The sequence below is a fragment of the Glycine soja genome, chromosome 8 (genome assembly GCF_004193775.1).
Source record: "Glycine soja cultivar W05 chromosome 8, ASM419377v2, whole genome shotgun sequence".
Classification (NCBI taxonomy): Eukaryota; Viridiplantae; Streptophyta; class Magnoliopsida; order Fabales; family Fabaceae; genus Glycine; species Glycine soja.
Window position 1 is genome coordinate 42,898,694 of NC_041009.1, and position 27,909 is coordinate 42,926,602.

The 27,909-nt window shown below is 33.5% G+C and overlaps 2 protein-coding genes and 1 pseudogene across 3 annotated transcripts; 2 read left to right on the forward strand and 1 right to left on the reverse strand.

The window, feature by feature from the left end:
- Positions 1-5,286: 5,286 nt before the first annotated feature.
- LOC114423343 lies at positions 5,287-7,873 on the forward strand (annotated as a pseudogene).
- A 2,914-nt stretch (positions 7,874-10,787) lies between these two features.
- LOC114423344 (3-hydroxyisobutyryl-CoA hydrolase-like protein 5) lies at positions 10,788-16,019 on the forward strand. 2 transcript variants are annotated; one of them, XM_028390068.1, is made up of 16 exons: positions 10,788-10,906; positions 11,053-11,098; positions 11,334-11,417; positions 11,523-11,591; positions 12,083-12,146; positions 12,479-12,552; positions 12,667-12,750; positions 12,875-12,959; positions 13,180-13,265; positions 13,653-13,774; positions 13,881-13,941; positions 14,041-14,139; positions 14,681-14,782; positions 14,901-14,942; positions 15,496-15,602; positions 15,694-16,019. In XM_028390068.1, exons 2-16 carry the CDS (start codon positions 11,066-11,068, stop codon positions 15,737-15,739), a joined length of 1,158 nt encoding a protein of 385 aa, XP_028245869.1. In that variant the 5' UTR covers positions 10,788-10,906; positions 11,053-11,065; the 3' UTR covers positions 15,740-16,019. The 2 variants fall into 2 exon arrangements, with proteins under 2 accessions (XP_028245869.1, XP_028245870.1); XM_028390069.1 differs by having other exon boundaries at positions 10,827-10,920.
- Positions 16,020-17,301: 1,282 nt separating this feature from the next.
- LOC114423346 (protein VACUOLELESS1-like) lies at positions 17,302-26,073 on the reverse strand. The gene is made up of 15 exons (XM_028390070.1): positions 25,184-26,073; positions 23,796-24,086; positions 22,137-22,276; positions 21,871-21,976; positions 21,695-21,787; positions 21,352-21,441; positions 21,157-21,270; positions 20,853-20,960; positions 20,675-20,748; positions 19,978-20,032; positions 19,451-19,632; positions 19,114-19,243; positions 18,854-18,956; positions 18,459-18,556; positions 17,302-17,848 (listed from the first exon to the last, which is right to left on the reverse strand). The coding sequence occupies exons 1-15, from the start codon at positions 25,967-25,969 to the stop codon at positions 17,687-17,689; spliced, it is 2,532 nt and encodes an 843-aa protein (XP_028245871.1). The 5' UTR covers positions 25,970-26,073; the 3' UTR covers positions 17,302-17,686.
- Between the last annotated feature and the right edge of the window lie 1,836 nt (positions 26,074-27,909).

Genomic DNA, 27,909 nt, shown 5'->3' on the forward strand with positions numbered 1-27,909 from the left:
GTTATTGATTTGTTAGTGAAAGGGATTTGAACCTACTGTTAGATATTAATTAGAAAAATAATAATAACAAGTTTTATGAGCCTTAAATTGTGGAAGATGAAAGTTGTAAGGTTGTGAGTTACAAAGTCTTGAATAAGCAATTATGTGAGCATTTAGTATTCTTGAATAAGCAAATTATGTGAGTGGTCACTCTATTTTAGTATAAATAGGGGATCATACTCTTGTATTTAGTGTGCCAAATGAAATAAAATCTTCTTCTTCTTCCAACAAAGTGGTATCAGAGCTTGAGTTCTAGAGTGTTGAGAGAGAAACACTTTGTGAGTTGAGAGATGGCAAACAATGGCTTGAGTATGTTTCAATTCCCTCGTCTTACCAAAGAGAATTATGATAATTGGTGTCGTCGCATGAAAGCCTTGTTAGGTTCTCAAGATGCATGGGAGATTGTAGAGAAAGGTTATGCCCAACCTCAAAATGAGGCTATTTTGTCACCAAATGAGAAGGAGACTTTGTTGAAGTCGAAGAAGAAGGATCAACAAGCACTTACTTTCATTCATCAAGGTTTGGATGAAGCTATGTTCGAGTTGGTGTCAAATGCAACCACATCCAAAGAAGCATGGGAGATTTTGAAAACCTCCCTTGAAGGTGTTGATAAGGTAAAAAAGGTGCGCCTACAAACTCTACGTAGAGAGTTTGAATCATTGCATATGAAGGAATCTGAATCTATCTTAGATTTTGGCAACAAGGTGTTGGCTATTGTGAACCAAATGAAGCGTTATGGAGAAAATATGGAAGATGTTCGTGTGGTGGAAAAGATCCTTCGCTCCTTAATCGCTAAATTTGATTATGTGGTTTGTGCTATTGAAGAGTCTAAGGATTTAGACTCAATGACTGTAGATCAATTGATGGGTTCTCTTCAAGCCTATGAAGAAAGGTTCAATAGAAGACATGATGAGCCATTGGAGCAAGTCCTCAAAGCCAAAGCTTCTTTGAAAGAAAATGGAGGAGAAAGTAGTCAAAAAGCACGTGGACGTGGAAGAGGACGTGGTCGTGGACGTGGTCATGGCCAAGGAAGAGGAGGAAGAGGAGATCGTGATAATTTTGACAATAATGAATGGAGGAGCCATCAATCCACTAGAAGTCGTGGAAGAGGAAAAGGAAGAGCAAGAGGTAGAAACAATTATGAAAAAGCATATGAAAGGAGGTATGATAAATCTAATGTTGAATGTTTTAATTGTCATAAATATGGCCATTACTCTTGGGAGTGTAGAACAAATGTTGAAGAGAAGGTCAATCTTGTTGATGATAAAGAAGTTGAAGAGTCAACACTACTACTATCACTTAATAATGGTGAGAAGGAAGGCAAATGCTTATGGTATCTTGACAATGGAGCAAGCAATCACATGTGTGGATGCAAAGAGAAATTTGTGGAACTTGATGAGAAGGTGAAAGGAAATGTTTCTTTTGGAGATTCTTCCAAGGTGAAAATCCAAGGAAAAGGTACCATTTTAATTTCTTTAAAAGATGGTACTCACAAATTAATCACAGATATTTACTATGTTCCTAAACTAAAAAGCAATATTTTGAGTTTAGGACAACTTGTTGAAAAGGGGTATGAAATTCATATGAAAGATTGTTGTTTATGGCTTCGAGATAAAAATTCTAATTTGATTGCCAAGGTGTTTATGTCAAGAAATAGAATGTTCACTTTGAACATTAAAACCAATGAAGCAAAATGTTTGAAGGCTAGCATAAAAGATGAATCATGGTGTTGGCATATGAGATTTGGGCACTTGAATTTTGGAGCACTAAAATCCTTAGGAGAGGAGAAGATGGTGAAAGGGATGCCTCAAATCAACCATCCTAATCAATTGTGTGAAGCATGTCTCCTTGGAAAGCATGCAAGAAGGAGTTTTCCAAAAGAAGCTAATTCAAGAGCAAAGGAGCCTCTCCAACTTGTTTACACCGATGTGTGTGGCCCAATCAATCCTCCTTCATGTGGTAACAATAAATATTTCTTGCTTTTTATTGATGATTATAGTAGAAAAACTTGGGTTTATTTTCTAAAGCAAAAATCTGAGGCATTTGTAGCTTTTAAAAATTTTAAAGCTCTTGTGGAAAAGGAGAGTGGTTATGTAATCAAAGCTCTAAGATCCGATAGAGGTGGCGAATTCACATCAAAAGAATTTAATGAATTTTGTGAAAAATATGGGATTCGTCGCCCTCTAACGGTTCCTAGATCTCCACAACAAAATGGGGTAGCGGAGAGAAAAAATAGAACTATTCTTAATATGACTAGATGTATGTTGAAGGCTAAAAATATGCCAAAGGAATTTTGGGCCGAAGCTGTTGCATGTGCCGTTTATTTGTCCAATCGCTCCCCAACAAAGAATGTCAAAGATCAAACACCACAAGAAGCATGGAGTGGAGTGAAGCCAAGAGTTGATCACTTGAGAGTATTTGGGAGCATTGCATATGCTCATGTACCCGACCAAGGAAGATTCAAGCTTGATGATTAGAGTGAGAAACATGTGTTCATTGGTTATGATGCAAGCTCAAAAGGCTACAAATTGTACAATCCAAACAATGGAAAGACAATTGTGAGCCGAGATGTCGAGTTCTATGAAGAAGGCACATGGAATTGGGAGGAGAAAGAAGACACTTATGATTTTTTCTCGTACTTTGAAGAAATAGATGAAGAAGCCTTGACTCCAAATGATTCAACTCCAGCACTTTCACCAACTCCTTCAACCAATGAAGCCTCATCATCTTCCGAAGGGAGTTCAAGTGAAAGGCCAAGAAGAATTAGAAATATTCAAGAATTATATGATGAAACTGAAGTTATAAATGATTTGTTTTGTCTTTTTGTTGACAGTGAACCCTTAAACTTTGATGAAGCAATGAAAGACAAGAGGTGGAGACAAGCCATGGAAGAAGAAATCAAAGCCATTGAGAAGAACAACACTTGGGAGTTATCAAGCCTTCCTAAAGGTCATGAAGCAATTGGAGTCAAATGGGTGTTCAAAATCAAGAAGAATGCAAAAGGAGAGGTTGAGAGACACAAAGCAAGACTTGTAGCTAAAGGTTATAAGCAACAATATGGAGTTGATTATGATGAAGTGTTTGCACCGGTTGCCCGCATGGATACCATTCGTCTTCTTATTTCCTTGGCAGCTCAAATGAAGTGGAGAATTTTTCAGCTTGATGTAAAATCGGCATTTCTAAATGGCTATCTTGAAGAAGATGTCTATGTTGAACAACCAATGGGTTTTGTCATCGAAGGTCAAGAAGGAAAAGTCTTGAAATTGAACAAGGCGTTGTATGGTCTAAAGCAAGCACCGAGGGCATGGAATACTCGCATTGACAAGTACTTCCATGACAATGGGTTTGTTCGTTGTCAAAATGAGTATGCTCTTTATGTTAAAACTTTTAATAATGGTGATGTCTTATTTATTTGTCTTTATGTGGATGATCTTATCTTTACCGGCAATAACCCAAATTTGTTTGAAGACTTCAAGGAGTCCATGTCTCGTGAATTTGATATGACAGATATGGGACTCATGTCATATTACTTGGGAATGGAAGTGAAGCAAACGGAGAATGGTATCTTTGTCTCACAAGAAAGGTACACAAAAGAAGTGTTGAAGAAATTTAATATGCTTGATTGCAATCCCGTGAACACACCTATGGAAGGTGGCTTGAAGTTATCAAAGTTTGATGAAGGAGAGAAGGTAGACTCCACGATCTTCAAGAGTCTTGTGGGGAGTTTAAGGTATCTAACCAATACAAGGCCTGATATTCTATATGCGGTGGGAGTTGTGTGTCGCTTTATGGAGGCTCCTACCTCTCCTCATCTAAAAGCCGCAAAAAGAATTCTTCGTTACTTGAAAGGTACAATTGATTTTGGATTGTTTTATTCTCCCTCCAATAACTATAAGCTTGTGGGATTTTGTGATAGTGATTTTGCCGGAGATGTTGATGATAGAAAAAGTACTACCGGATTTGTATTTTTTATGGGTGATTGTGTTTTTACATGGAGTTCTAAGAAGCAAGGCATTGTGACACTTTCTACTTGTGAAGCCGAGTATGTAGCTGCAACTTCTTGCACATGTCATGCCATTTGGCTAAGAAGATTGTTGGAGGAACTTCAGTTGTTGCAAAAGGAAAGCACAAAGATCTATGTTGATAATAGATCTGCACAAGAGCTTGCCAAGAATCCGGTGTTCCATGAACGAAGTAAGCATATAGATATAAGGTATCATTTCATTAGAGAGTGCATTACCAAGAAAGAAGTAGAATTGACTCATGTGAAAACTCAAGATCAAGTTGCGGATATTTTCACCAAGCCTCTCAAATTTGAAGATTTTCGAAGATTGCGAGCAAGACTTGGTGTGCAGAAGAATTTTTCAATTAAGGAAGGATGTTAGATATTAATTAGAAAAATAATAATAACAAGTTTTATGAGCCTTAAATTGTGGAAGATGAAAGGTGTAAGGTTGTGAGTTACAAAGTCTTGAATAAACAATTATGTGAGCATTTAGTATTCTTGAATAAGCAAATTATGTGAGTGGTCACTCTATTTTAGTATAAATAGGGGATCATACTCTTGTATTTAGTGTGCCAAATGAAATAAAATCTTCTTCTTCTTCCAACACCTACAATCTCTTCCTTTCTCCTTCTCCTTTTGGCTGCAGGCGAACTTTATAACTCCTAAAATTCCATCATGAGTTTCAATAGAAACACAAAAATATTATATTTCTGTTTTGTGTATCATTGACACACAACAAAAACCTATTTTCACTGTGTATATGCATATGTTGCACAACAAAAACACAATTCCACACTCCCTCTTATTTCAACTCAACAAAAATGTGGTTCTGTTGTTGTTTCTCCAAAATGGAGCCGCATTTCCATTGGTACAAAAACAATGAAACAAATATCGTGAGGAATGTATTACTTGGAACAAACGGGACAAATGTTATAGCTTGAAAATGCAGCAAGAAGCTAAAAAATACAACAAGGAAGCATAATTGGGAGAAGAAATGAGAGGCGGGTGCAGTAGCGATAATGGGAAAGGGAAGAGGGAGGTGAGTGTAGGAAAACTGAAGCGGCGGCAGTATAGTCTTTTCACAATATTTAAAAAGTAAGAGGTGGGATTAGTATTTTAGAGAGTGAAAATAGCAATCCCTTTATTTTTGTACAGCCCTTTCTCTGCATGCATTTTGGGCTCCTATTCTCTTTTTGCTTTATTTAACCATTGACTAAAAAAACACGTAGACTCAGCCTTCAGGGTTTTACATTTTGCCTTATTTTATTCCTATTCAGTATTCATAGAAAAACAACTGCAACTGAGAGAACACTAAGCAGTTGCTACCATGGTCACCTTCAGGGTAAACCAATCTTGGATTTTTCACCATTTGCCTATCTTTTATCATTGCCACCGTTCTAGTTTCTTTCAATTTTTTCATTGCAAGATTGGTCTTTTCTGATTTTTTTACTTGGAAATTGAATTTTGTGTTTATTAATTTTGGCTTTCTAGTTGTTTTTTTTTCTGATTATGTGTAGTGTGAAGAGTCCATAATGAATGATACCCTTTTTTTGTTGTGTTGAATCAGTTTCACCAGTACCAGGTTGTGGGGAGAGCTCTTCCCACTGAAACTGATGTGCATCCTAAGATATACAGGATGAAGCTGTGGGCCACCAATGAGGTCCGTGCCAAATCTAAGTTCTGGTATGTAACAACCTTAACATTCTGTTTCTGTTTGGTGATGGGGTTGTGTGAAAATGCTTAATTTTATAATGAATTTTCAACTTAAGAGTTTTCATTAGGGTGTCTATGGTTGGTAGGTTAGCACCATTGATAGGCAAAAGATAGTGCATTTTGGTTTGTGGAAAATATGCATAGTTGCTTTGAATTAAGTTTTTTGTTTGACATGGTTCAACATGGAATGTTATTGTAGTATCCAGTTCAAAGGTCTTGTCTTTAATTCCTTTTATTTTTTTCTCCCCTTACATCAAAGGATAATTTTCTTCTTCTTTTGTAATATGAAATTAAGAACCGTTTGAAGCAGATCTCAAATGGATGCTTATCATCCAACATACATAAAAACTGCAAAATTAAAAATTTTCATCACAAGACTGCTAGCTTTTTAATGTATTGCTGATCACACACATGTTTGATATTTTCTGGCAATGCAAGAAAGGCCACTTTGGTGCTGCTTTACAACGCCAATTTGCTTTACATGAATGTGTGATGGTATCTCTCTCTTTAAGCCGGGGATAGTAATGTTTTCTATCATGTGCTGTCACAAGTTTTTGCATTGCTCATTTTGGATGAGATCAAAATGATGTTTCTATTTATTTATTCATTGAATAATTGAAATGTTTTGTATTTCTGAAAAGCATAACTATTCACCACATTTTCTTTTTCATTTTAATTTTTGCAGGTACTTCTTGAGAAAGCTAAAGAAGGTAAAGAAAAGCAATGGGCAAATGTTAACCATCAATGAAGTATGCATTCTCTTTTGTCCTGTTTATATCAACAGTTGCAAATAAGCTACATTTCTACTTGAAGCTTCTTTCAGAGTTTTTTTTTTTTTTTTTTTTAAATCCCTATAAAAACAAATAGTTACATATTATAATTTCTGTTCTGAAATCTTACCATTCTGGGGACAAACAACTTTTGTCAGGTTATATAAAGTATAAACATTGTAAGACTGGTAAAATAACAATGCCACGTAGTTTTCTACATGCTTTTTGGGAATTCTACTTAGGCAAAGTTATTTATGCTTGACTCTCTGAATCTCTGTTACATTGGACACATTTTGCAACATTTTTCTCTTTCATTGAAAAATCTAGTTAATTGAAATTTGTTTAGAGTACTAGGTTATCTGTTTGCTTTGTTATGAAGTTATTAGTCAATGGGCATCTTTTGAATTTTAATGTTTCTTCATGTGTGTGTGTATATATAAATCATGTCAAGTCAAGTTATAAAAATTGTAGAAAACTTGTGAAGAGAGTCAGTTTTAACTTTTAAGAATGAAACGTGAGATATTTTGATAATTCAACATTGTAACTGATTATTTCTTGGGGCCGCTGGCTCAAAGTTGTTTAATTTATACAGATACTAGGAAATTTTTGTATGGGTCATTGAGGGAAAGATATTGAAGTTTGGACATAGGTTGATCCAAGTATTGCGTGCTACTATTTCATGAAGCATGCATCATAGATTTTTAGCCTTACTTTGATATGGATAGGAGTACTAGGAGACAAATTTTTTCCTGTGTTTTGCTTCAGCATTGTAGGCTCCAATTGCAGATAGTGATGTTATAATTCTTTATCCTTTATGCTTATTGCAGATTTTTGAGGAAAAGTCCTACCAAGATCAAGAATTATGGAATTTCGCTGCGATACCAAAGCCGAACTGGGTATCATAACATGTACAAGGAATACCACGATACTACTCTAAACGGCGCTGTTGAACAAATGTACAACGAAATGGCATTTCGTCATAGAGTCAGGTCACCATGCATCCAGATCATCAAGACTGCCACCATACCAGCTAAACTATGCAAAAGGGAGAGCACCAAGCAGTTCCACAACTCCAAAATCAAGTTCCCGTTGGTGTTCAAGAAGGTTAGGCCCCCAACTAGGAAGCTCAAAACAACATACAAGGCCACCAAGCCCAACCTCTTTATGTAATTCTCATTCAACCACATTTATCTTGAGGTTGCTTGATTCATTTTGAACATAGGAAGAGCATAGAGAAGGTAATCACATATTAACAAAGTACTTCAATATCTGCAACCATAGACTGTTTGCTTTCTTTCAAGCTTTGAGTATTGAGTTTTGGAAATTTGGTGTCTTATTTTGGTCATTTTTGTTGAACCCTTGTTTCACTCATTTTTGTGAATACGTTCCGTTTTTTTCTTCTGGGTCAAAAATCAAAAGTGTCTTTTAATTTATTGGGTCAGAGATTAATTTCGTTCGCGGTTCATGATTGTCACTGGCTCAAAAGAATTTTGTACATGGTGGAAATTAAATACATGTTTTCCTGTTAAATAGATCATTTCCACTCATATGAACACAACATGACCTTACACTGCCACACCAATCCTTCGGGTCGGTTGGTTTTAAATCAAGTGGTTCCTTTTTTGTTTGGCATGCTGTTTTTTCTCATATCAACATACATAACTGGCATACATACACACCTTTCTCTATTGTGTGGTGTCAAACCTCCAACATGTCGGTGTCTAACTTTTAACTTTTAAGGTAGTTATTATAAAAATGAAACAAATTATATAATTTAAAATTAATTTAGCTCAATTAAGAATTTTTTTAAAAAAAAAATTGATTAATTTAAACTCATTCAATTACGAGTTTAATAGACATGTTCTATCACTTTTTAGAGTAAAATTATTTACAATGATTTTTAAGATAATCATTGACAGTTCTAGTTTTGTTCATGTTTTGAGAAAAGAAATAATATAGATTTTAAAAAATAAACCTAAACCATTTTAATATTTCACAAAAAAAACAATTAAAAACTTGTGAGAAATATTTTAAAAACAAGTTATATTTTGATGAGAAAAATCTTCAACACTTGACACTAGAATGTCATGTGATTTGAAATAATTGGTTGAATTTGTTTAAATTTAGGGTAAAATCAAATTTGAATCGATCATATTTAATTTATCTGACATGATTTGAGTTTTGACAATTTTAATGTCTAATCCAAATTAAATCAATTCAATTAATATTTGGCAGATTTAGTTCAGATCATAAGTATAATAAATAATCATTATATTTTATATCTAACTATTGTATACTTTATAAAAACAATAATTTATATTAATATAAGGTTAAAACATTTATGGTTTGGTTTTTAATATTTATTTAATTACTATTTCATTTTTTTTACATAATTAACACTATATACCTAATTAATTTCTTCACTCAAAATATGATAAAAAAAATAATCAAATATGACCAAATTAAGACACTTAATAACCCACAGGACAAAAAACTTGATGATTTCTCACCTAGGACAAAAAACTAAGCCACTTAATAATAGTATTTAAGATCACAAGAGAAATAAAATAAATGAAGGAAAAAAAGACAAAATATAAAGGAAATTTTAAGTACCAAATAAAATATATTAATCTTAAATTAAAAAAATAAATTTGGTCATCAATTGGGTTAATTTAAATTGAAAAAAAAGATAAATTTGAAAACCAAATTGATTATAAATTAAAAATAATAAATTGGTTTGAATTTGAAGTGAGAAGAACAAACTATCTGGACTAATTTAATATTTAGTTGGTTTTGTAATCCTAGGATTATTTACTGGTTGAATTGGTTTGGATTTAGGGTGAAATCGAATTCAAATCAATCATATTTGAGTTTCAATTTTTTTTTTTTTACGTATAATTCAAATAGAACTAATTCAATTAACACTGATTTAATTTAGATCATCTTATTATTGTATTTTGTGATATTATTTTAAGATTTTAAAGTTTAAAGTTTTAGACTTTAATTTAGTATCATGTTCAAGATTATTTTATTTTAAATTATTCTGTACGCATGAAATGCTTATATTTTTTCTAAAATTTTGTTATTGCAGTTGTAAAGTGTGATAATATATCTTGTTATAGATGTAGTGTGTGGGTATCACATGATTTAGTTTAGCTAATATTTTTTAATTGATTCAAATTTGTTTTTTTTAAATGATTTTTTAAAATGTTAGGGGAACTGGTGAGTCAATCTGTTTAATTCACCAATCTAATTTATTTTTAAGACTTAATTTTTAATGAGTCAGAATGAATTAATCTAATTTATTTTGACAGTTCTAGGTAAGAGGATAGAAAGGAAAAAAACAATAAAGAAGATAAATAAATAAAAAAGAAAAAGGTAAAAAAAAGAGTTAAAGCTCCAGCATGTTGTTATATGGTAAAAATGGTATTGACACTTAAGACGTACTTTAATAGTATAATAAAAGTAAAAGGAAATTTAATAGATGATGAAGCCTTACAATTTGTGGTAGTTGAAGGTCGCCAGGATGTAGCAAAAGTGGTGGGTGAAAGATATGGTGTAGGTAGGTGGAGACTTGGAGTCCCATTTTGCTGCAACAAAATTATAGTATTATATTATTATTATTATTGCTATACAAGCTTTATTAAATAGTACTAATTGATCTAATTAAGTAATATTATATGAGATTTGAACAAGTATTAAATATTTGTTCTTCATATAATGTTCTCTTTATTTTAAAATATTTATTATTTTAAACAACCAAAATAATACTAATTTTTAAAGAAATTTTATTTGTGAATATTTTACTTTTAGTATTTTCTTAATCGCCACTTGTTAACAAAGTTTATATTATATTATAATGAATCTTTAGTGGTTGGTATAACTATTAACAAATGCGAAGTGTGACACGACAGATTTCCGTTGACTGTGTTGAGTTCACTTTCTTCGATTTTCTCTTGACAGTATGATGCTATAATGAAACTGAAATAGACAGAAAAAATAAATAATGATCAAAATTAAAGAAATACAAAAATATGTTATTTAGATTATTAGAAATCAAAGAAAAGGGTAAAGAATTATTTATTTGTTTTAATAAATGGAATAAATAAATAAATTATATAAAATATGTTTTCCTAATTAAAAAATAAATATAATATAAAACAATTTCCCCTTCCAATTTCTTGTAAGAATTAATCATTGAAAGTTTGGTGTTTGAAATCCTATCCGAAGTTCCTTATTCCGTGTTTACATTCAAAGGGTTAAGAAGCAATATATATATATATATATATAACTCAGTACTAGTTGTAGACTTATAGTTCAATCTCCTTCCTCCATTTACTTTTATTCTATCTCACTTTCATACTCACCCTTATTGCAGGTTAACTTCAGCCTGTTAGTTTTACTTTCACTCTCACTCTCTTCATTTTATTTTGTTAATAATAATAATAATAATTTCATATCTTCTTTTGTGTTTAAAATTTGATTCACTTGATCATATATGCCATTTATTGTTTGGTTGTGCAGTATTTTGACCTCAATGGCACCAAGTTCGGCAGTGCCAGATGAACAGGCAAGCCCCTGAATAATGCTTCCAATTTCTGATTGTTTGATTTTCATTTTGTTTTTGATAGAGAGGTTTCCCTTCTGTATTGACATGCTAATCCTTTTTTTGGTAAAAATGAAAGATAATATTTATAATTGATACACTTACCTACCACCAATAAAGGGTTTCTGCAATTTTCACTCAAACAAAATAAGGTGGTAAATGATTCATGCGTGTTGCTGTTGTTGGTTTTGATGTTCAGGTTGTTGTTGGAGAGGAGATAGAGCATGTAAGAGTGGTCACTTTGAACAGGCCAAGGCAATTGAATGCCATCTCACCAGAATTGGTAGATCCAATTAGCTTAACTTTGAAAATTTTCTCTCTCTGCTGGGTTTATCTATTGCTACTACTACTTTTTTTTTTTTAAATGAAAATTCTTAAACGGTTTCAGGTTTCTCTGCTAGCAACATATTTGGAAAAGTGGGAGAAGGATGAGGAAGCAGAGCTAGTTATCATAAAGGTTGATGCTTATTCTCTGATTATTTATTTAATTAATTAATTAAGATGTATAAAGGTATTTTATAATGCCAACCAATCATGGATTATCTTGTATGGTAAAATTGTTGACTTTTGTAATAAAGATTGAAGAATTGTTAATTTGAATGATGATGCTTACATTTTTGGTGTAGAAAGATTTAGGGTCATTACTAATTGGATTGCAATGTAATTTTTTTTTTTACACTGGCAGTGTATCAAAATTAAACTCTATCATTATTACTATTTTGGTTCCAGAAATTGAACCCGAACACTCTTGCAGCTAGTGCTACTACAATGTTACTAACTGAAATTGTTGAAATAACCTTATTAGATATTATAAATGGTTCCTTTTTTATTTTTCCTGAAAGATTCTATTATGATAACCTACCAAAATGAACCAATCTACCTTTCTCTTGCATTTGTTGTTCTTACTTGTGTCCACTTCACTCATTTTCTGTGAAATTGTTTTTCCAGGGATCTGGTAGGGCTTTTTGCGCTGGAGGGGATTTGAGAGTGTTCTATGACGGCAGGAAAATAAGTAAATACATCTTTCTCTGTAGAATTTAGAGGAATCTGTTCAAACAAGTTCACATAGAGATTTCATTATTTTTTCTATTGAGAAATGCTAATAACATAATGTCAAACACACTCTTTTTAACACATTCTTTACTATTAGGTGAAATTCATGTGGAACCACTTTAGTAAGTCTCGGGTGAATATCACAGTAAAGAGTCATTGACAATAGTGTGTTTTGAGCATTTCTCTCTTTTTTTTAGTGAGCATTAGTAGATGAGATTTAGGAGAGAAACAATTAAGATTTCTTTACATTATTTGGTCTTATTTGAAGTGTAATGCATTTCTTCTTGACAGAGGATGCCTGTCTTGAAGTGGTCTACAGATTTTACTGGCTTTGCTATCACATTAGTACCTATAAGAAAACCCAGGTTTGATTTAGGAACATAATTCCACTTTGTCCTCAAAAAATTATGGCAATATGTTCTTGTGAAAATTTATTGAAGTCTGGTGTTTTCTTGAATGGTGCTATTATATTATAACAGGTTGCGCTTGTTCATGGAATTTCAATGGGTGGAGGTGCAGCTTTGATGGTCCCATTGAAGTTCTCAGTTGTAACAGAAAAAACTGTTAGTATTTAAGTTGTTAGAGATTATTTTCTAAATCCATTTTCAGTTAGTTTTGTGGTATAATTATTGATGTACTGTCATCCTTAATTTTTTTTTGCGGCATGCTCAAACGATGCTTTGACAGGTTTTTGCCACTCCTGAAGCAAGTTTTGGATTTCATATTGATTGTGGCTTCTCATACTACCACTCTCGTTTACCAGGGCATTTAGGTAACTGCAATCTCAAGGAATTCCTTTTACCTTGTCCTCTTCTGCTATTTTGAAATTTTCCCTCATAACACTTGTATCTCATTAGCTGTTTATTCTTCCATGACAGTAGAAGTGTCTTTAAAATTATATCGAATTAGCTTTAAATGAAGAAAAACACTATAGCAGATGATACGTAGAAAACTGTGGAGATGATATCATGCATGTATTATACATTATACAGGAGAATACTTGGCACTTACTGGAGGAAGGTTGAGTGGGAAGGAAATAGTTGCTGCTGGACTGGCAACCCATTTTGTCCCTTTTGAGGTTTGATTATCTTCAATTTCTGCGATGACTTTCTCTTTTTATGAAGTTTTCATCTTAAAAAAGTAAAAAAATTCAACTAAAACAATAGTAATTATAAGAAAGTATGTTTATTAGTTCAAAAAAAACTAATTTTAAATTTTCTTCTAGGCTTATGACAAACAACTCTAATAGATTTGTTTAAATTTTCTGTTTTCTGATCTGATGACATTTGTCCACAAAAATAATATGTCTATTATCAAATTTTACTGAAAGAGGAAAACAAGTAGTAAAAAGCATCAGGATGTTTCTCTCGAAAGTGCTTGTTAGGATCCAAGTCACTAGGTGTTTGTTACATATAGTATTGGTTTTAAGAGTTAATTTGATTGATGATGGTTTTTGGTGTACCAGAAAATTGTTGAGCTAGAGAACCGCCTTATTAGCTTGAATTCTGGTGATGAGAATGCCGTAAGATCAGTAATTGAAGAATTCTCTTCAGAAGTCAAACTTGATGAAGAGAGTATCTTAAACAAGTAATCACTTTTTCATCTATGATCTGTTATCTATTTTCTAGTTTTCTTCTCACTGTTACCTCCAAATTGCATTATGCTCAAGACAGTAACCTTTGGAGAATTTTAGGCAGTCAATAATCAAAGAGTGCTTCTCAAAAGACTCCGTAGAGGAAATTATAAAATCATTAGTAAGTTTCTTAGTATTTCAATAGGAATATTCTTATCTTATTGCATGCTGAGTCCTTTCTGGGATGTTGTTATATATGACTATGCACTTTGATCTGAAGGAAGCAGAAGCAAACAACAAAGGAAATGTATGGATAGGTGCAGTTTTAAAAGGAATGAAAAGATCATCACCAACTGCATTGAAAATAGCATTAAGATCGGTAAGGGGTTTGTCATAATTTGTTAAGATTTTAGACTGGATGATAGATATTGACCTTTTCAAATCATGATTCGAAGATAAAACTCGAGGTTGAAGCAACCAAAGATGTATGAAATCTCATCTGGCAGACTGGAACAATTTAATTATTCCTAAAGTTTTGAGATGATAATTGTCTTTCAACTTGATAAAATCCATAAAGTGACAATATCCCAATCTGGATTCTTATGGCCATGAAAATACACATGTTCATGCTGAATCATGCATGCATATGATGCAGTTTTGGTTAAATGTAACTAATACTATAATTTTCCCTTCTAGGTTTTAAAATTACTCTTTCAAATTCTGTAAGAAACTAAATCAGGACAAAGAACAGAAATGGTAAATGCATAATCTAGTTAATCACTAAGTCTTTGGAGTTTGGACACAACAAAACTGACTCAATAAAGAAAAGGGAGGAAAAAGCAAGTTGGCCTTGTAAAAGTAAGATTGACATGCTGTTTCTCAAATTTCATGATTTTATATACTGTCTTGGATATGTACAGGTTCGTGAAGGAAGGAATCAAACATTATCTGAATGCTTAAAAAAGGAATTCAGATTAACAATGAATATACTGCGAACTACAATATCTGAGGATATGTATGAGGTAATTGATGTTGTCATTGGTAGAAATTTTTTTGACAGAAGACAGTTTAATGTTATAATTTTTGAATTTGTTCCCTACTAATATCTGAAGCAAACTTTTACTGTCTTTTGATGAGAAGGGTATTAGAGCTCTCACCATTGACAAAGATAATGCTCCAAAGGTACTCTCTCTCTGTTTTCTCTCTTCTTCCAAAACATGCACGCATACTTCTATTCTATACATATTGGAATTGCCTGTGTTGAATTATCAGATGCACGCATATGTGAAATTACCTTTTTTTTTTTATAGTTTCTTACATTCATAGATGAAAATTTGCAGTAAAAGGTACAAACCATTTACATAAAAAGTACCCTCTGAGAATCCAAATTTGCATCTTCCTTTACACTTTTTCTATGTCTCTTCTAATCTAAAATGTAAGCTTATCTCAATACACTAGCATGCTTATATCTCAGCCTTTAGGTAAAGTATATATCTATAACCCACAAAACTAGACTTGAACACTGCTGTCCATGCTTTGTCAGGAAATTATATACATGCATCAAGGCCAATTAGGGGATGCCAATTATATTGTATAAAAATAATTATAAACTGTGAACTCAATCTAATTATTACTAGCAAAATCATGTCCAGAAGTATTTTTTTTTTTTTGAATAAAAAAGAAGTCTTATTCTTGTTGTTTGTCCTTTATAATGCTAAATTAAAACGTTGTTCAGTGGGAACCTTCATCCCTTGACAAAGTAGAGGACGGAAAGTTGGACTTGATCTTTCAGCCATTTGAGAAGAATTTGGAGCTGCAGATTCCAGAAAGTGAGGAATACAGGTTGGTTGGTGTTTGAGTTTTGATTCATTAAGTATTTTTCTTAAACTAAAATTTGTATGTATAACCAAAAATTCTCTCTAATTCCAAACAGGTGGGATGGTAAATATGAGAATTCAGCTTATGCCCTTCCAAATTGAGAAATTTCAATCTGTTAAATGTTGCCTCTTTTAGAATTCCTCCAAAAATGTCATGGATTTCTCTACTTTCTGGTATGCATTAATCCAGGCTACTGTTCTGAGTTCTTGAATAAACTTCAACATATGAAAGAAGTTCATGAAGAGTCCTCTAAGTTTGTTGTTGCTATTTTGCGGGAAAAAAAATCATGTAATTTCAGATGTTATGAATATAGATGAATTGTGCTGTAAAAGTATAATGCTTCCCCTAGAAAGCACATTAAAATAAGGTTTTTTTTTTTAAGAAAATTATTTCAGCAAACCTCACTATCAAGCTTATGAATAACTCGTGTGATATTTAATGAATGTTTAATTAAGGTATTTAACCAAATGCCCTCTGAATGAAAATTGTTGAGCTGCAAAATAAAAGCCTACTTTCAATTGAGTGGATCCATAATATTAATTTTTGTGTACAATGACAATACCAAGATTTGGACTTGGAATTTCATGCAAATTACTCAAACTCCCCACTACTAAGCTGTTTAGGGTTGAATGGTTTCATGATACGAGAGAGCATTAATAAGCTTTCTTAACTACATATCTGGTTCGCACATAAATAATACATTCATGGTTATCAAACTCCAAAATTAACTCGTTAACTCTTGCGAGTTTACGAGTTCACTTGTCCTCTTAGGAGTTAACGGGCTAACAACCACTACAAAACCTCAAGTTTCCAAACAGGGGACCATATACTTATATATATATATTTTTTATAAATAAGTACAAGTTATGTAATAATTACAAATATCTATAAAAATATAAACATGAGTGGTATCATAAATTTATAAATAAAAATGTGTATAAGTTCAATTTAAATTGAATTAGATTGGATTGAAATATCAAATCCAAAATTTGATCTAATTAAATAAAGATTTTTGGTTTTTTCAATTTTTGAATTATTTTTTATTAGTTTATGAAATACACTGTTTATTTTAGGCACCCTCAACTAAGTGTCACGTTGCATGAACCACTTGCATAGTATCTAAATCCTTTAATCAATCTACGATATTGTATTGGCTCGGCATTTTAATTCTTGACAAGGAGAATAGTAAATCCCTTAATCAATCTATGATATTCTATAACACGAACCAAATTGGAAATATATTTAAGAAACAAACTAATTGTCCATTTTTCCATTAAAAGTCGTAGTCACAATCTCACTCTTGAAACTGAGTCAAATTGATGGAACTGCAAGTTGAACATTGGTGATGATTTTTATGAACAAAAACAAACAGCAGTGGTTGATTACTATTTACAAAGAAAGGTTAACGAACGCAGCCCAACCGTGTACCCAAAATCTTAACTCGTACTGCTTGAAGCTTATAATGAAATTGAGAACTGACCGATTCAATATTGTTATATTGGAATTATAATGCCATAATTCAAATTCAATGTTCCACAGTCCTCGAATCGCTAAAGAAAGTTGCGCCACAATTTCCATCCAAAGGATTCAACATCGCCAGATTATATTTTATTCAAGTATGTTGTGCTTATGCATATCATTGAAAGGATTGAGAAACCATACGTATATTTAATTGGAAACATAATATAGAAGTGTTACCACTAGACATTAGCAAATTCACTGGGTCACACGAACAAATTCAATTAAATAAGAATGTATCAATGGGTAATACAATTAACAAACTCGGCAGTGGTCACTACTCATTGGCAAATTGAATTATACAGGTACATTGAAGATAAAACAAGCAATTATATACTAAGACACGAAAATGGCCTCTCGCAACAACTAAGGGGGAACAACTAAAAGACAATATTTGAGCACATTTACCTCTAGACATTAGCAGATAAGATACATTTTTTTCTTCACAATATACACAACTAATATTCCAAAAGGAAAATAATAAGCACCTTGGAACAGGAACAAGGGAGCAGAAAGCTCTGGATAGAAAATTAAGCACCTTGGAAAGACAACCGATCTCGAAGAGTATCAAATATTGATGAAGCTGCTGCATTTTGTGCAAAAGTCAATTTCAACCGACCAAGTAATTCACCATCTTTTGCCTGTGAAGCAGCATCGGCAGCTTCCTTGGCCATACCAATTCGAGCATATGACTGTCCAAGATAGAGAAAAGTTATGTAAAGCTGTGATATGCACCTTACACTAGGGCAAAAATATAATAAAAAGAAAAAAAATATTTCTATTCTTTAGTTGGCAAAGCACTAATTTCAGATAAAGTCTCACTTCCAAGGCAAAAGCTCTAGTTTGTGCTACAATTTGTAGCAGTGTACCCTTCATGCAATCCTTCTCGGCAATTAAATGGATTACAATACTTGCAATGAGAGAAATTTGTTTGAATTCTGTATGGCATTCTGTTTAAGGCTGTTTCAATGGAGTTGTTAATTATTTCTGATATATAAAGCCTTTACAGCATTTTTTAATCTCATCAATCTCCTTGTTGCAACTTGAATTTTCTATCTTGGAGGATATTATATCCTTGCTCAGTTGTACTTCTTGTTTTTGAATAATATTTTTATAAAATACCCACTCCCCCAAAAATATATTTAACCCTTAATCTGTTCCAGCATCATAGTATCAACAAAAAATAGTAAAAGTGGTGGTGAGGTGATGAGGATTAAGATAATTATGATCAGAGGCAGGGAAGGAATTTAGGCATTAATAATGAGATTTATATTGGTGAATGATGAGACAAGCATAAAATACCTCAGCTCTTTCTCGAGGGTCTGCAAGTTTTGGGATATATTTAATAGCTTCTCCCTTTTCGTCTGCTTCAATGCATGCCTCCACAAATGGCCTATAACCTATAGATACCAGAACATGTAGGTATTGAATGTTAGAGTAGTAATGTGTTATTAGTTAGCTTAGCTGAAAAATATAGGAAAAGTTCTTTTCCTCTACTCTGAAACATTATAACAAGGGGTCAAAATGCTTGAATCGCACTACTCTAATGTTTCATAAATATCCAAAACTGCAAAGTATAATGCTGAATTCTTTACAGTGACGATCAATATCTGTATCCAACCCACTCATTGCAGATTTGCAGTCTAAACTTACCAATTCGCTACAAATTTAAAATAGCAAACAGTCTAAAAACTTACCAATTGGAGGTTTCTTCTCCTTTGAAAATTTCTCTAGGGCAACCCAATCCTTGATTGTAGCTAATGCAAAAACTTTAAGCCAATACCATCTCTTCTCAGACACCTAAGTATGAAAACAACGAAAATTGTTTTCCTCAAGAACTAATTTACAGAGAAAAAGTACGGGGGATAAAAGTGTTTCTATTTTTTAATATTTTTGGATTTTGTTCTCAACAAATTGTTCATGCAAATTAGCACAAATTAAGGTAAAATTTACCAACCTTAAATTCCGTTTTCACTTTCATTGCAGCTCGATTATTTCCCAAGACAATACAAGTACGGATTGTATCACTTATACTAGAATCCACAAAAATGGCTTGCTTTGTAGTCACTTCAAGTTCATGCTGAATTCTGCAGTAGCAACAGTGTCATAATGTTCCTCTTGATTGCATGACAAAAATGTTTATTCAACCCGTACCAAAGTCTAAATGTTTCTCCAGAAACATATGAATAACAATTTCTTCATAATTATATGGAGTTATTATTACAACAAGCCAAACAAATGAAATGCTGAGATTTATGTTATGGTCTAGTGATTTTGACAAAAATTAATCACACCTTAACAGTTTTGCATGCTCTTCAGCTGCCTTTGATTCAAAGGTATGCTCCTTGGTTTCAGCAAAAAGACCATGTGCCTTCTCAATAAGTTTTATTCGAGGACCATGAAGTGGAGATCCTTTGCTTGCCATGGGATTTTTCCCAAGTTCCCATGATTCTTTCCACAAAAGAAATGCCACATCCTACATGCATTGGCCACAGAATCAATTCCAGTATTTAAATGGAAAGCATGTAATTGAGTATACAAGGATATGATCTGGCAGCATTACTTAAATCCAATACAACAGGCATAATAAGTATGATTATAAATTTCATACAGTGATGTAATTAGTAAATTGTGTGAAAATTGCAAGGCAGAATCAATAGTAGACTAATGGCACGCTTTATGTAAAAGGCATATTTAGAGAGAAAAAGAAAATAAAGTTCTGGGTAGTCAGAGGATGTGTGGATAGATAAGTTATCAATTCATGATATATAATTAGAAACTACACATATGATGCAAATCATTGCAAAGAATGAAAACATACTTGAAGTTGCCCAGTTGATAAGAAGAAATCCTTCAAAAATTCGTGTTTATAAATCCTGAAATTGAGATGCAGCAGACATTAATTCCTAGATGACATCCACTTTTAACATTGAATACTTCAAATAAGAACACATGAACACAAATATTAACAAATGCTGTTCATCTTATATTTTAACCACTACATTTCACCCTTCTCTCTGTCTTCTTTCTTTATTAAATGTGTGTCACCCAACTTTACCACTCCAGATGTAATTATTAATGAATGATAGAATGGATGATACATTTCCAACAAAACATTGTTAGGGCTCTAAGAGATTGAATAACCAACAACTAGGAATAGTAGCAAGACAAGATTAAAGAATAGAAAATTAGAGAATTAGAATAGAGAAATATGTTGTATCTATTGTTGAATATAAATATTAATATGGCCAGGATACTTCTTATAAGACTTAAACATTCCTCCTCCCTTGAGCTAGCTTTTGGGAGTGAGTTAGGCTCGGTCCGTTATCTCCTGAACTTCTACTTCTATCATAATGCAGTTATGTACAGCTTTTACATGACATTAAAAAATAAACTATTCTATGCATCTTATTTCCTTCATTTGGTTAGCAATTAGCATTTAGCGGCGACCTTAATATTATATAACCAGGAGGATCCACACTGTCTTGCCTTCTGGAATATGGTCCAAGGCCACATACCGTGCATAAGTTACAAATAAGTCCCGTGCCAATGGTCTCGCCTGTATAGTGCCAAAGAACTCCAATGGTTGCCTCTGCATCATCCATAGAAGAATTATTCGTTAGAGATAAACTCATGTTACTCAATATACATCACAAAACTGAAAATCTAAAATATTAGGTTTTCCAGAGCCAATACCTTTTGCCAAATATGAAAAAGTACAAGGTAAACAAGATCTGTATCACCGCATTCGGTCGCCTTTATCAAGGCTATATCTTCTTCTCCAATGCTTAACAGGAGAGGAACCTGGACATAAGAATTAATGAGTACAATAACAAAAAATATTCCACCGAACTAATTCAATATCTTTGGACAAAACATAGTAGACAATAGACACAAGCCAACAAAATGGGTTGAAAGAGGCATGGGAGGTGGGGAACAAAGATTAATAAGCCATTAATTTCAACAAGTATCCATAAATAGAAGAAAATGAGAATAGTACCTGTTTCGATGAACGAGGCTCGTGTTCAACAAGCAAGGCAGCTAACTTTCGTCGGTCATTTTTGTCTGCATGAGCAGCAACTGCTGCATAGGAAATGCCTTTGCACAGTTTTAACTGAGAAAAAAAAAGTAATTTTCAAGAGTTATTGCAAGAAATAGAATGATTAAACAGATCTTGAACTGGGGGGAGGGGAACCTTATCCAGCAGAATCTCCAGAAGAGTCACATCAGGAATTGCCAGTGAAGCAGTTATCTTTGAACATGCCCAGTGCATTATCACCACCTCCTACGCAAAAGCAGTCGCAAAAAATCAAAATCACATGTATACTTAAAGATGACTGCTAATGTACTGATGATACTAATGGGGTGAGAAAGAATAAAACAATGGCAACAGGATTCGAGACTTGACAAGTGATGCACGAATTTCTGATTATATAGCAGGGGAAGTTTTAATCTTGTATTTAATCATCAGGTGCCGAACAGTTATCAAAACATAATGCAAAATTGTACAGTAATCCATACAATATACAAAAACTTACTTGATTCATTCCAAGATATTCTGATACTTTCAGTGCAAGCAGATGTTGGTGAGCATTAATCAGGCGACCAATCAGAACAGATGGTGTAAGCAACTGATGGCAATAAGCTAATTCAGTATAACATCAATACAGCCAATTTTAGCACCGAGACTGATAGACAAGTAAGCCTTAAAAACCTTGTATTGCTGAATACTAAGAGGAATGCCAATCTCAGGGCTGCGCACTGCATTCAAGACCCGCAGAATTTTACACATCTCTTGGATACGATCACGTTGAAAATTGCTGCCAAAGTCAACTGGATATCATTACCGAGAGCAAATATCAGAAAATATGCCTGTCCCTCTTAAGACATTCACTATCGAAAATGGTGTAGTTGAGACAACAAAACACTTTTATAGGAATATCACCAGTATATCCAACAGAAAATCCAAATCAAACTCACCTACAAAAGGCTTGCCCATAACTGGCTGCCCTTAGGAGAGTTTGCTGGCGTGAAACATCAAATTCATGACCTGCAGCATCAACACATGCTTCAACAGCCTCAGGAAGGGATGATCTTATCAATCTCAAATTTTCATCTGCCTGGGGAATGACTAGAAAATCAGAAACTCATCTACAAGCATGAAGTGTTTGATTAAGCCATAATTAAAATACAAATGAAGACCTGGCACATCAACTAAAATCCAAATAAAATAAAGGTCTTCTTTCTTGAGTTTGATGCCAAAAACATGCCTCAACTCATCCACAAAATGCCTATTTGATTGATCACTTTCCTTTCAGTTGCACCAAATTAGAAAAAATAAATTAACTTAGATTCAGTCAGCCAAATTTACCTACATTTTCCTTCCATTACTGGAAATAATAGCCATTCTTCTTTTCCTTCAAAATGTAGTCAAATAAGGAACTATTATGTTGCCAATAGAAAGAAATGACAACATGTCCAACAATAATGATTTAAAGAGAAATTCTAGGGGTCACACTCTCTAACACACTCTTTTGAACACTTCCTCTCTCATCGGTTAAATTTATTAGAAATCACAAAATTCAGTGGGTCCCACATCTTATTTAATGATTCTCTCCTGATTTCCATACTCATTTTAATCAGTGGTCTATTAGATTGAAGGAAGAAATGTCGTAGGGTTGTTTGATTGCTGGGTATCCAGCTACTGTGCTTTTATCTATAGTAGTTGGGTTTGGCAGGATTTGCCTTTGTATCTATTTGCTATTTTCAGTACATCTAGTACTGAACCATTATTAATACTATTAAATTTTTGCTGTGCAAAAAAAAAAAAAAAAACCAATAAGTGAAGTGTGTATGGAGGAGTGTGTTAAAGAGTATGTTGCTAGCACCTCATGATTTAAAATATACTTTGATTAATGTAGGGAGCTGTAAAAACCTACAAATATTAACAATCAGTAAGACATATTTGAGCATTTAATCGAGTTGTTTACCAATAGACTAAAATAAAATCAAATCCAGTTCCCAATGTTACAGACTGACACAAAGAAAATGGCATCACAGTGCTCAACAGAGCATCTATATTTATATTTAAATAAAAGGCTACATCCAAACAATTAACACAGATCTTGGTAAGAAGTAGCCTATCAATGAATGACTCAAGGCACATCTAGTAGATTCTAACTTCAACAGACAAGCAGAACAAGCGTAGCAAAAGAAGAAAACCACAGTAATATTTATTGCTAGAGCTACTAATTAAGTTCCTTTTTGAATTATTCAAATATATTTTATTAAGATAAAAAATGAAAAAAATGAAAACTAAAGCTCAATATAAGGGCTATAGGCTATGGTGAATCCCTGTCAAGCCCTACAGACAAGTAAATATATTTTCAAGGTCTTTGCTATTCACACACATACACACTGCAGCCTTTCTATACCATATACCGTAAAAAGTATGAGACAGATTCAGGTTTATTAGTTGGCAGTGACTAAATGTCTGAATTTAATCAATGGCACACATTAGTTGACACCTCAAAGTTCCGAACATATAAACTCTACATACAATCAAAAGTTTAGAAATCTAGAGTGAAAATGATAGTCTGTCTTGCAACAGTAAAATAATTACAGGAATGGAGTCTCTACCTTGGCACTTCGCCTATCAAAATGATCCAAGGCATCATATAGTAAAGCAGCAGGTGATGTACTTCCAATTGTGAAGATCGAAACGGTGGAATCAGGCACCCGCTGTAGAAATTCCATACTAGTATTGGACAATATCCTCACTCCATCACACTCAGGTATAAGAATTATTGGTTCATCAAAAAGGTAGTGAACTGGCTCTCCCTCAGGACCCATCATTAAAAGCATATCATCCCAGTACAGCAGCACAGCATCCATTCCACACCAAGCAATCTGCTGCGGAGGAAGAGCTGACTACATTCATAAAAAGCAATTATTTAGTTAAGGGCATCTTGCAAGCTGCTGATCCAAACTTGATGTGAGGTATAAAGGATAAAAATGGTTTTGGGGAGCAGGGTGGGGGGCAAAATATACACAAACACTCATAACACACAGTACAAACTTCATAACATGAACATTGTACACACACCATTAAATATTAGACACTCCCATTTTTTGTGTTACATAGAACATAGTGCTGGTAACATACTAGAATATTTAAATAACTTCAGGTTGCAACATCATTTACAAAATAACAATTAATTGATGATACAGCACAAAATCCAAACTTATGCTACATGCTTACAAACAAAATATTCTTAAGCACTCATCTATAATGACTTTTGCCTATATACGTACATATACACAAACACACATCCATAGCAATATAAAGATCATTACACCCATTTAAAGATTAGATACGCCCCCATTAGGGTTAATTTAGGACATGTTAAACTTAAATAAGTCCAGGTAGCAGCACCATTAACAAATAACTATTAAGTGATGACAAACATGAATCCAAACTTATGCTATGCACATCCAAAATGCAAAATTCCTAAGCATTCAACTACCATGTTAAAGTTTTTAAACTGTGGTCAAAGGCAGTTTCATCACAACTCTTGATATCACGAAAAATTGCAGACAAATGTGCAATGCGGCCACGGAGACCCAAAAAAAACATGATGTATCGCCAAAATCATAGCCATGGACTCATTAAAACCATAATAATGACCTTTGCATATCCATCAAACTCACTCTACAAAACGAAAAAGCACTTCCCTTGAAACCTATCAACAGTAGCACGCATGAGGAGTGCTAGCAACATAACTTCTAACACACTCCTTTTGACACACTTTTTTACTGTTGGTTAACAAGTACCCGAAACAATAAAATCAGAGTGACACTCAGTAAATTACAAAAACTACGTCTAAAAGAGTGTGTTAGATAATGTGTCTAGCTTCCCTAACACAAATTTCAACTTCAACACCACAGTCAATCCCACACTATAAAACCACACCAAAACTGGCAATTATCCTAACAACAAACAAAACAGTTTCATTTTCAATCCAAACCTCGCAATCCCTCTCGATGATAACTCCAGTCAAGTCCGAAGTCGTCACCAAGAGCCTCCCATCATGGGTAAACGAAGCGAGCCACTTGCCGTCGCGCGAAACCACCATCTTCTGCAGCGGCCCCCGCAACAATCCCTCTCCAAGCCTCTGCACGCCATCCTCCTCCACAGCGAGCACCACAGCATCATCCACGCCGAGCAGAACCTCGACATTCCCCGAAACCGTGTACTGCGGCTCAATCACGGCCATACAATGCGGCATCTCGTCGATCCCGGGATCCGCGAGCTTCACCGCGCTAGGGTTCCTGAAATCAGCAATACAGAACAACTGATTCGCCTCGGTGATGCAGACCAAACCGTGCCCCCAAAACGCGCAATCCGCAACGTTGTCTTCGAAGCACTCTTTCCCGAGGGAGAGGTTTGGTTCGATTAGGTTCGCGTGGACGTCGTAGCGGTAAACGGTGCCGTCCTGGACGACGCAGAGAAGAGTTTGATCGTCGGTCCAGGACATGCCGACGAGGCGGCCGCCGGGGTGGCGCCATACGGCGTCGGCGAGGGGGCGGCCGGAGGAGGAGAAGAGGCGGAGCTTGCGGAGAGCGGACTCGGCGTGGAGCTGGACGATCTTTGAGTCATCGCGGATGACGGCGACGGGGCCGCCGAAGGGCGCGGCGGCGACCTTGGTCCGGGCGAGGTCCACGTGCTTCCACGGCATAGGGTAGAGCTCTGGCTTGCGGTAGTAGCGGTTGTAGAGGAGCTGCCACTCCGCCGCGACGGAGACGTTGGCCATTGTTGGAGTTCGGAGAGAGAGTGGAATGGAATTGGTACGGTTTACAGCAAAATTCTGTTGAGGAACAGAGTGAGAGAGCAAGTGTTTTTTTCCTCTGTTAATTTTTTCGAAGGAAATTAGTTAATATAAATTTAAAAATAAAACAATTATTGTTTATATAAATTTATTAAATAATTGGTACTTTGATAGATGTATGTTTATTTTTATATAATTAAAATTAAAATTTACGATAAATGGTAAATAAATGTTTTTAATATATAATATATAAATTATATATTTTAGATTTATAATTAAGAAGTTAAATTATAAGATAATATTTTTTAATTATTGGTATTTAAAAAACCGTATTAATATTTAATTTAAAAATATGAATAAAAGAAGATAAATTGAAAAAAAAAATAGAGATTTTTTTTTATATGTAAGATGGGTAATAAGAGCTTCAAATAACTCACACTCCTACTTAATCAATTAAATTATATTTCCCTTGTGAGATTAATGTGTGAAATAAACATCTAAATATATATTATAACAAAGAAAAAAGAATAGTAAAAATATCAGGATTAAAAATAAAGTTATTATTTTATCAGAGATTAAATAAAAAAAAAGTTTATGAGAAACAAACATAAAATCTGGATATATAGTATGATCGAAAACATATTTTAACTTTTTTAATTTTAATAAACCACATGAATCTTTCATCAACGCTCAAAAAGCAACTTTATTTAAGTTGAACAAAGAGTCGTCTAAAAGTATTTAACATAGTTGTACTTGTATATCCAATTTTTTAAACTCTGAAACTTTTAATTATGCTAAAATAACTCTGAAACTGTTTTGGGGTTCCACACGATACAACATATATTTTATTCATTCGTTATATCTCTTTAAATTGTAATACCATTTCCCAGATTTTTTATTAGTTGCAGACATTGTAGAATATAAAGGAGGCAATTGCAAGGGATCCAAATTTGTAGCAGTATTTTTAGTATGCCATTTGTTTTATTCGGTCAACTTGTTAATTCTCTTCTAGTTCCAATGCAACAATAGAAGAGAATATACTAAGGATCGAGACATAATCTTGGAATTTTGTTTTGTTTTTTGGATAAAGGAAGAAATTCATTAAGATAAGGAAGATGCAACGGCATAAGAGACATTAAGCCTCAACAGGAGAAATGCTGTAATTAGAAGAACTCAATGAGTTTTTGTTCCCCTCTTTGTAAATGCTAGCAACCATGTACCTGATAGTGGTGACATGTGACATGCGACATGTGGAGTTCAAGGAGGTGAAGATATGTGGAATTTATCTCTGAGAATGATAATTAATTGTTGCTTAAAATAATCACGAAAATCTTTACAGGAATAATGAACTTTAACACATAGATATCTACAATTTTATAGTAATAATAATGGAAAACCAATAAAAAGCAGTAATGCAATTATGTCAAAATTAGCAAGATTCACACTAGTAAGGACCAATTCCTAAAGATTATACCCTTAAACCCTAAAATGCTATTAAACTTTCATTATAGTAAATTATAATCGCACTTCTATGTTTTTTTTTCCAAATTACATCTAACCTTTTTCTTTCATCCTAAAAAAATCTCTCAAGTTTAGCACACATTACACCCAAACTTCATCCCTTATAAATATCATTTAATAATTTAACAGAAAATAGACACATGTTATTTACATGACTTTTAATGAAAATTTATATCTAAATTATCATCTTTTTTCTCTTACTTCCATAAAAGACATGACGCAATTTTCAACCTGAAAATATTAATACTATTCCTTCTTTTTCCTTTTCTCTAATTGGACGTGAACCTCAAAATTGATAACATGATAATCAAGGACTTATCAAATTAACAATTTAGTAAAATAATAAATATGATAATAAAATAAAGAACAATTCTTTACTAAAATTGACAACATGATGGGTTGGA